Source organism: Alligator mississippiensis, chromosome 1 (genome assembly GCF_030867095.1).
Source record: "Alligator mississippiensis isolate rAllMis1 chromosome 1, rAllMis1, whole genome shotgun sequence".
Taxonomy (NCBI): Eukaryota; Metazoa; Chordata; order Crocodylia; family Alligatoridae; genus Alligator; species Alligator mississippiensis.
In genome coordinates, this window is record NC_081824.1 from 390,080,860 (window position 1) to 390,091,029 (window position 10,170).

Genomic DNA, 10,170 nt, shown 5'->3' on the forward strand with positions numbered 1-10,170 from the left:
GCAAGATTTATTGTTTGCTTTTCCCCCTGAAGAAATCAGTTTATTGAATCTAACTCCAAAATGATTACATTATTTGCTTGGAAGGGCAGATCTCTTTGTACTAGAACTGCAACAGTCATTCATTTTCTTCAAGTAGTTTTGAAAACTTGTTCAAAATATTTAGGACATACCTAATCTTTTAACTGTAGTATAAAATATTAAAGTTTTTGGATCCTTTTAGAATTACACAGACTATATTTGAATAGAAGACACGCTTTCAAGTAAAAGGCATGTTTCATCAGGTGGTTTGTACTATAAAGCTTACTGAAATCTCCCCCAACCTTGCAGTTGGTCCAATAAAAGGTACCACCCATAAAAATCCTTGCCTCCATTTTTTTTCTGGACCATCACAGCTACAACACTACTGACCCTACCACATTTAAATGAAAGTAATTTATATCATGACTTAAATCAGCAGAGAAGAAACCTTGCTTAAAATAATCAGTTCTAATATTGTTCTGAATTTTTTCGTTTCTTTAAGAAAGACAGATTCCCATTGGTTGATAACCATCAAAACATGTTGATCTGTCACTGAATAAAACTCTTACGCTAAACTGTATGTGGGGGGGCAGCCCCCGTGAAAAGGATAACAGCATATGTGTAAGTAATTACAATGCTTCACATGCATTCCATTTAATCAAAATATATATAAAACAAATTTGAATCCCGCCCCCAAAGTTTTGTGCTGTTTAGCCCAATGTACAGAATTTTCAAATCTAAAATATGTTTTGTGTTTATATGTGCCTTGCTTCTAGAACAGTGGTTTTCAGACTCAAGGCCCCCTCTGTAACTTTTCTGAATTTGGTGGCACCCTCATTTCATACACTGATTTAGTACAGCACCCTGCACAGACATGCATGTTTCCTTTCTTTTGTGCTCACACACTCATGTGCAGAGCCTTTGTGCAACACAGGCACACAGGGTACACCTGCTCCTCCATACACATAACGCTCCCTTCCTTTGTCCACACAGAGCATGCACACATTCCCTATTCTGCAATCTGAGGTCTGCTGCTGTCCCATCCCATCTCAGCTAGGCTCTGGCCAATGAATTGCTTGCAGCAGCTTCCCAGAGATTCATCTGAGGCTACTGTATTGATCTGCCTGGTCTAATGACAGAGGCTGCTACACTAGGGTAGGAGATAGGGAAGAAGGAGGCCTAGATGTACCCAGCCCTGACTCCATTACCAGCAGCTACTGGTTAGTCTATGAAGCTCCCTGCTCTGCCCCTCTAGGACACACAGCATACAGGTATCCCTGTCCTGATCTCTAGCTCTGGCATGTGGATGTCTGCCCAACAGCATCAAAAAAAGCAGCAACAGGCACTTAAAATTTATCTCCAGGCTGCTGTGCCACCACTAGAGCTGCTTGCAGATGTTATAAAAAAAGAAAACAAAAACCTCCAGCATTCTAAACTTGGCATAGACCCTGCAGATGCCCAGAGGAGGCAGCACCTCAGCTGGACCCGGCTCACCTATCATCTGTATAGATCAGGTGCTTTAGTGGAGCCTTTTTGGCGCTTTTATCTAATAGCTGATTGAATCAACTTTAACTAAAAGCACCAAAAAGCCCCGCTGAAGCACCCGATCTATATATACACTCCAAAACTGGGTCGAAGTAACATGCTGCTTCTTTCAATAAAGCACAGGTTGTTATTTGTTTGTTAGTTTGTTTGTTTTGGGGGGGAGGGGGTTTGGGCTTGTTTTTTGTTTTTTTTTAACATGTGCAAGCAGCATTGGTGAATAAATGCAGGCAGAAGCACCTTGTCCCACCATAGCTGCTTCCTGGTCCAACTCTGCATGCATCTCCTTGAAACAGAGATATACAGAGCAATTTCACCTTGCCATGGCAAGCAAGGATCTCCTGGCACCCTGGTTGAGAACCACTGATCTACAAAAAATTGCATGGCATTTTAATGGTAAGGTTCTGAATAAATATGATATCTTTTATTAGACCAACTAAGTAGTTGGAAAAAAGTTCTTAGCAAGCTTTCGGGCGCAGTCACCATTCTTCAGGCACAGAAAGATTCTGCTGGTCTGAGTATCCAAGGAATGAGAAGGTAAAAGTGTGGCCACCCGTATGATCAGAGACTTGCAAGGCAAGCCATACGAGGAAAGGCTAAGGGACTTGGGACTTTTCAGCCTAAAAAAGAGAAGGCTGAGAGGGGACTTGGTAGCACCTTACCGCTACATCAGAGGAATACATCAAGGGTTTGGCGAACAACTTTTCAGCAAGGCAATCTTGGGAAAAACCAGGAGTAATGGCCACAAACTCCCCAAAGACCATTTCAGGCTTAACATTAGGAAAAACTTCTTCAGTCAGTGTCCAGACTGTGGAATAAACTCCCTCCAGAGGTGGTGCAATCACCTACTCTGGATATCTTCAAGAGGAGACTGGATGGTCAACTAGCTGGGTCACCCGACTCCAGTTGTTTTTCCTTCCTGGTACTGGGGGACTGGATGCAATGATTTTGTGAGGTTCCTTCCAGTCCTTACAAACAATCTATGAATAGTATTTAAAAAAAAAAAAGAAAAAGAAGAAAAAACCCAAACTCCTGACAGTTTGGTTCTAAATACAGGCACCAACCAAGACCCACAAAACAAATGACAGGGATTTAAGAAAAAGCATTGTAGCCTGCAAGTTTTCATATGACCTAATCAGCTCAAGGGAACGTCCAACAACTATTAAAACTGACTTCCACTAAGGCTGCTGGTTTGAGTCTGACTCACGAAGGGGGTAGAAGGAAGGAAGAGAACCCGTTCCTTGGACTTGGTGAAGCTGTGTAAAAGTTATGTTAATTTATAATTTTGAACAGTAATATAAACACTAATTACTCACAGAAACATATTCAGGGATAGAAAGCTCATCTTCAGAAAGGGACTTCAGTTTCTCATAGTAATCTGCTGTCAATTCCAAGTCACGCAGGCTACGACGGATATCTCCAGCTCGCTCCCTCAACTGATGATTTGTTTCTTCTAGTTGTTTCTGCCTCAGTAAAATGGTTTCCATTTCCTGTTTCATTAGCTCCTGATGTTTTCTGAATAAGTGCATTAAAAAGTAGTAATAAGCACACCAGAATGGTTGTTAAATAACTAATCAATCCCCACAATACCAATGAGGGAGATGAGTAAAGTTTCCTTGTAAAACAAGAATAACAAAGATAAAAGTTAAGTGACTTGCTCAGAAATTTAAGTCGATATCAGAGGCAAGCTTAGCGTCCGTGAGCCATTTCATGATCAGCCCAAGCAGATTTTTAATATGTTCAAACCAAAAAACATAGTTAAATGGAATTACAACTGCCAACTTATATTCCTAGCAAGCACAAATACCAAGAAAATAAGAACTCACCAGTTAAAGCAACACTAATTTCAACTGAAACTTGAAATTTAATATTTTTCTCTCACACACACCATAGCACAAATTTCCTTCCACTTCCAACATATAACCACTTTAATGCACTTATCCAGCTCCCTAAAATCATACTAAAAATCAAGGATCCTGGTTTTCCTTAATAAAAAATGGCAAATTCTCTGATAAAAATGACAAATTCTCTAACACACACACAGAGGTATCAAATGCACACAATGTTTTGTTGATATATTTACAATTTTCAAGCAATTTGTAAGCCTACTGGTGCCTCAATCATACTAGTAAAATAAATTCTAAGTACCTGTAAGTGTAAGTATTTGACCTTGCTTTTTTTTTTTATAATGGAAAAATCAGAGCTCCCTTGCCCCTTAGCTCACCAAGACACAGGTCCAGGCCTCTCACTTTGCACACACAGCCCTGCAGGTGCCCCTCACTCCCCACCCACAGGTCCCCGGCCCCAACAGCCTTGTGGAGTGGGTCCCCAGCTGCCTGAGCAATAGGACCAGGGACGTGGGTCTGCAGCCCCCTGCCCCCCACATCAGTGTCCAAGCCCCAGCTGCCACCCATGGGAGACAGTGGCAGCGGCAGCTGCTGTGGCCCAAGCAGGGAGCCTGGCTCCCCCTCCCCAGCATGCAGCACAGCTGAAGTGGAGCCCATGGGAGGTGGTCCAGGCTGCCCACTGCAGGCTTGACCAAGGGGTGGTGCCAGCTCACCACTGCTGCGCACACTCCAGGAGGAGAGAGGCAGGGGGCACACGTCTCCCAGATCTGTGCATGGGGCAGGGGTGGGCTGCCCACTGCAGGCTCGGGCTCCCTGCCCTACTGCCTTCACCCTAGGGCCTCTGCAGCCCAGCGGCCATGGCACGGCAGAGTGGGGCTGGAAAGGGAAGCTCGTTATGGCTGGTGCGAGCCCCACACTGCCCTGGCAACGCGCTCCCTACCAAACTCAGAGCAGTGTGGGGCACAACTCCACACCACCTCCCCGACTGTTCTGTGGTAGGAGGGGGCATGTCCCCAGAGCAGTGCAGGGCTCACAGCAGCCGCAATGAGGTTCCCTGCCTGGCACGGGTCTTCCTTGCCATGTTGGGCCCTGCCCTCCGGGCCATAGAGGCCACAGGGAAGGGCAGCAGGGCGGGGAGCCCAAGTCCGCAGCAGGCAGCCCACCCCAACCCCCACCCCCACACACAGATCTGGGGGCATGTGCCCCCCATGTTCCCCTGGAAGCGTGCATAGCAGCAGGGAGCTGGCCCCACACCCCCACCCCCAGACAAACAACCCATGGCCTCATCCCGCTCCCCACCAGGGCCCTGCAGCTGTGCATTGTGGCTCTGGGCCCCAAACCCTATACACTGCCCATCTGGGCAGCAGCCCCAGCCCCGCCCTGTCCAACTCCTCACTTCCTTCCCTATGGGGTCCTTAGTTCCTCACCACTCTGCTCCCCTTAACTATGGGAGTTGGTCTCCAGGCTGCCTAGTGGCCATGTGCACATACATGCCTAGTGGCCATGTGCACATACATGCACATGGCACCCCCTGCCTGACAACCCTCCTCCTTGCTCCCCACAGCTCCTTGCAGGCTGGAACACTGCCAGCCTGCAGAGAGCTCTTTGCAAAAGAGCAAAATCCACATGTTTCTCCGTTAAAATGAAAAATCTGCGGTTTTCTCTGATAAAAGGGGAAATCTGTGGGGAGGGTTTCTGTTTTTGGTAGGAACTTTTAAATATGGTGTTATTACTGGATGTCAGGCTGGTTTAATCATGAGTGATGAAGGATCAAATGACAGTGGAAATCAGCTAAATTTCTTACTAACATGTTACTACTTGTTAATTTCCAGAAATTTTAAGCCAGTTACTTTTTATAGACCCAAATTTTTTATAAAGAAAACTACATTTCCTTTGAGTTTTACTTGAACTCTGTGAAAACATCTTTCAACCTTAAAAGTTCTAATGCAATTGGTTTTATTTGGAAAGTAATATTTTTAAATATTTAAATACTATAAAAAGTTTTGACTTGCTTAAGACAAAATCTCAGGAACAACCTTGATTCAACATACTTCATGAGGCTCACCAAAGCAGGCCTCACAGTCCACCCTAGCAGAAGGGTTACATGTATATTTGGCCAAAAGGGTAAATAGAAGTTATGTCTGGGTGGGGTATACAGGGCAGAGGACAGAGAATAGGACTGCAAAGAGAAAGGCTTATGCATGTGAAAAAAAATTAAATTCAACCTTTCTATGACTCTAGACTTAAAAATAATACTAATTTACATGGTACATATAGCACTTTACCATATGGATAGTACAGTACTTCTATTTCCCTTAAGTAACTCCACTTCATAGATTGTACAATTAACACACTATTTAGAGATGTTTCTCTAAGAGTTGCTATACTGTTTGCAGTAAGACCTGACTGTAACAGATCTGAGATTATGGTCGAATGGCAAAATCCACAAATAAGGCACTGTGTTCATGAATGCAGTGTCCCCCGGCAGCTGGCGGGGGCGGGAGGGGGAGCACAGTTCTGGCAGTGATAGTGGGAGCACAGCGGCAGCGGAAGCCCAGTGGCAGCAAGTGCGGAGTTCCTGAGGAGCACCTGTAAGTGCATAAAGCGTATTTAAAATGCAGGTTCAGCATTTGCGAATATTTGAAACCGTGAATGCCAAGCCCACGAATAGCGAAGGTTTCCTGTACTTACAGATAGACTTCCACAAATTATAATCCTCTTCAACATAAGACTTCACTAAAGGAAGTCTACATACCAAAACTGTCCTACGGTCAGCCAGTATAAAGTCCAATTTGTAATGTTTCAGAAGATTACGGAATTGAATATGCCATTTGGGAACGTTTCAAAATAAAGTTTGGATTTAGGCAGGTCAGAAACCGCAAATTTCAATGAGCTGTAGTTAGCCATGATAGCCTGAAGTTAGGCAAGAGGCAAGGCAGGGTGGCACCTATAGCTAGGGACCACTGGAATTCGCACCAGAAGTGTACTGCACAGTGGCTCCTTTAATTTTGCAGTTTCTTCTACATGCTCTCCTCCGCTGCTGACTGGTGGAGGAGCCCTGACATCTATCCCTGATTGGAGGGGACGTGAAAACCGTAGTTTTAAATGTGCCACAGTTTTTCCCTCCCGCTGCTGATTGGAAGAGGGGACCTGGTGGCCCTGCCACTTGCTGCTTACAAGATGAGAGGCAAAAACTGCAGCATATTTTAAACTGGTTTTTGTCTCCTCGCCATCGAGAGCAAATGGCAAAGGCATGGGGGCACATTTGGGAAAACTGCAAAATTAAAGAAACTGCCATGCAGTGCATTTCTGATGTGAATTTCAGTAGTGGTGCACCAATAACAATAACTGATGATTAACCAACCATATCAGCCAGTGCTGATCTGACAACCAATATTTAGTAATAGTGCATGGCATTTTAAACTACTGACATAAATAAACCTTTTTCTGTTTGTTTTGCATTTAAACACACACACACATCCTGCCTGCTCTGGCCCTCAATGAGAAAGGTGGTGGGCTGCTTATTCCAATGTCACCCCCCACCTGCAGCTTCTACGCAAAGACCCATTCCCTGTGCAACTTGTGCTGCTGTCCCGGGTGGGTAGGGTAGACTCTCATGTGGACAGCAGTGCCAGGTGTGTTTGGAGCCCCAGAGCATGCCACTGCTTCAGCACCTTCAGGCCCCGCGCAGTCGAGTTCCCATGGCCGCCAGGGAGAAGCTGCTTTTGTAAAGGTACCCAGTGCTTGGTAGAGCAGAATGTGTCTCACACGGCGTCTTACCCCACCTGCATGCAGCCCAACATCTCCATGGCAGCCCCAGCACTCATGCCCCTGCTGTGCATGTGGTGTTGCCATGGCAGAGGAGCCAGTAAAGGGCCCTTTGTTGCATATCACTGTAGCATGTCTCATTGAGATCTGTTTATTTTTCCATCATACCTGGCATCTTCTTGCTGCAATGCCAATTGGCTATCTAGTCGTAAAGACAACAGTTGTTTCTGATGGATAGCATCGTTCAACTTCTCTTCTAGCTCTTCAATCTAAATACGGATAAAAACAGGTCATTTTCCTCACAGGAAAAAAAATAGTTCTATTTCCTTTAAAGGATTTAGAGGGGAAAAAATGATACAGACCTAAATGAATCAAGATCATTTAATGAGAATTCAAAAAATCTGTTAAATATCTCAACAAAACAAGAAACTACCCCTGCCCCAAAGAACCTACAAAGAAATGTTTCAAGATTCCACAACTGGAGCTGTGCAGAGGGAGACACTCACCTACTCAAATGCAACTGCATGATCAAGCCTAAATTCAACTTGACAAACAAGCGCAAATAACACCAGAGACCAATACAGGAAGGTGACAATATTAAGAATGCACACAAACCCAGTAAGACCTTTTGTTCTTTCCCATCTTGCACTTTCAGGAAAGAGGAGGACAGGACAGGTTGCTGTAATTCAGACCACTTAGTGGTCTACTCCAGGCCGATTCAACTACTGGGGAGATAGGGAGCTGTTCCCCTAGGCCCCTGATGCTGTGCATGCAGCTCAGCTCTTCACTGTTGTGCCTACAACCCAGCTTCCACCTGCCAGCCACATGTGCTGAGTACAGGCCAGCATGCACAGCACTCCCACCCCCTGCCCAGATGTGCAGATATGGGCATCCTGCCTGCCACACACAGCACTAGCAACTTGGCTCCCCTCCCTCTTTAGCTGAGAGCTAAGCATGCATAACCTTGCTCCTCCCCTACCCTGCACATAACACATGCAGTCTGGCCTCCTTCTCGCTGTGCCAGCAGCAGAAGCAGGAACCAGAAACTGGAGAAGGAAGAGATCCTGGCTACCACCCTAAGATATGGAGTGGCATCTGGGCAGAAGCATATAGGTCAAATGTTAACCCCTCAGGTGCAGTTGGTTGGACAGCCCTGGTCTACTCCACTGTCAGTATTTCTCAACCCTCTTCCATTGGCAAGCCCTTATATGGCCTGACTTTCCCCCACTATAACAATAAATCTATATAGTATACAGGTGTGCTGAGAGATTAATAATAAATTACTTGACCTGAAGAGGTTAGAGTCTTTGGAGGCTGAAATTTTTCCCCACTTCAAACTTTAATAAATGCAAAACTAAAAGCCCAGGATTCTCAACTCCTAACCTCCTCTCTAACTATAGTCTCCAGTATCGTTCACTTACAAAGGGGCTGGAAACTGGGCAATTCACTTAACTGGATAATTGCTGTACTAACCATACAGCAATTAATTCTCCTCACTTCAGCTCCCCCATCTTCTTTATTCTTTAAAAACAGAAATAACATTTTAGCATTTATCTTACAGGGATCTTGTGAGAGCTGAAATAAGCACAACCCTCCAACAATTTCTAATGCTAAAAATATTAATTTATGAGTGAAGATGTCTTCTTCTCTTGGTAGTAGAAATCCCTGAAGTGCTGAAGCACACAGAAAGACAAAACTAACAACTGTCCCTTTTCTGCTGTACCTATCCTGACTTCAGCGAGGGAAATGGTGCCCGACTTTTTCTGTCCCCTTAGGCCAGACAGACGGTGCTCAATCTGTCTGCAGGCTGGATCCCGCTGGTGGGCCTGATTTGGTGCATGGGGCAGTGAGGCAGGGCTGAATTTTGCCTCAATGCAGCTGCATAGGAGCAAAGGGGCATGGCCTGACTCTAATCCAACTGCAGGGGGGAAGGCAGTAAGGTGGCACAGACTGGCCCCAACCCAGCCATGTGGTGGGGAGGAGCTAAGGGGGCACGGCCCAGCCCCGATGCAGATGTGTAGGTGGAATAAAGGGCATGGCCTGGTGCCTACTTGGCTGCGCAAGACTTAGGAATTTGGCAGAGGGGGAAGGTGGCAGGATTACTTGCCCCTGTTCCCCCACCAGCAAAGTTTCTGGCCCGTGGAGAGCCCAAGCCACATGCCACCACTCCATGGGCCAGAAGTTGATCACCCCTGCGTTAGGGGAACCAAAGCTGCTCAGCAACCGAAAGCTGCTCAAGCCTTGCCACAACGACGATGATCATGTCCAATACTCCTCTGCTCTACTCTCCGGGCACTGGCAGTGGGAAGCAAGGGGCTGTGCTCACCTTGGTCAGGTACTCCACCTTCAGGTTGTCCAGCATGAGGTTTTTCTGCGACAGCTCGATCTTCAGCACCTGCAGACGGTGCAGCAGCTCCTTGCGCTCCAGCAGCTGCCTCGTCACTTTCCCGGCACCGCCCCTCTCTTCTGAGGAGGACAGGTCGTCTGTGGGCACTGTGGTCTCCAAGCTGATGTCTTCCAACTCCAGGGAGCTGGACACGTTCATCACCCGCGGTTCCTTGGTGCCTGGCCGTGACATTGCCCTTCCTCACCGTGTTAGGGGGTGGCTCAACTGCCAACCAGGGCCTGGGGAGGGAAAGGTGAAGATCAAAGCACTGTCCCCCATCCCTGCTGGGGGGACCTCTTCCCTCGGCTCCCATTGGGTCCACTGAGGCTGTCCCTGGGTGGGCAAGGAAGGGGGTTGGAGCCGCACAAGCGCAGTGCGGCCGGCGCTGTCCCCCACACTCACCCCGGGACCCGCTCCCCATGGAATCACTGGGGACCATACCCCGGCGGGGGGGGGGAACTTGGCGCCGCGCAGGCGCATAGAGACCCGAGCTGCTCCCCAAACTCACCTCAGCCACGACGCAGCGTTGGCCACCGTCGCCACAGCAACACTGCTCGCAGCCTCGCTCCCGCCTCAGCCGCGCTGCATGCCGGGAGCGACCGCAGGCTT

At 47.0% G+C, this 10,170-nt stretch overlaps 1 protein-coding gene across 4 annotated transcripts in view; it reads right to left on the reverse strand.

The window, feature by feature from the left end:
• PIBF1 (progesterone immunomodulatory binding factor 1) overlaps positions 1-10,156 on the reverse strand; it is a 190,580-nt gene extending 180,424 nt beyond the window's left edge. For 2 of the 4 annotated variants that reach the window (XM_019488572.2, XM_019488573.2), the window contains exons 1-4: positions 10,070-10,156; positions 9,502-9,800; positions 7,344-7,444; positions 2,877-3,075 (exon numbers count right to left, since the gene is read on the reverse strand). In XM_019488572.2, the coding sequence (XP_019344117.1) occupies positions 2,877-3,075; positions 7,344-7,444; positions 9,502-9,753 (552 nt within the window). In that variant the 5' untranslated portion in view covers positions 9,754-9,800; positions 10,070-10,156. Of the gene's footprint in view, positions 1-2,876; positions 3,076-7,343; positions 7,445-9,501; positions 9,801-9,963; positions 9,983-10,069 lie in introns of those variants that run through there. The other 2 variants (XM_006278351.4, XM_059721480.1) reach the window with 2 other exon arrangements.
• Between the last annotated feature and the right edge of the window lie 14 nt (positions 10,157-10,170).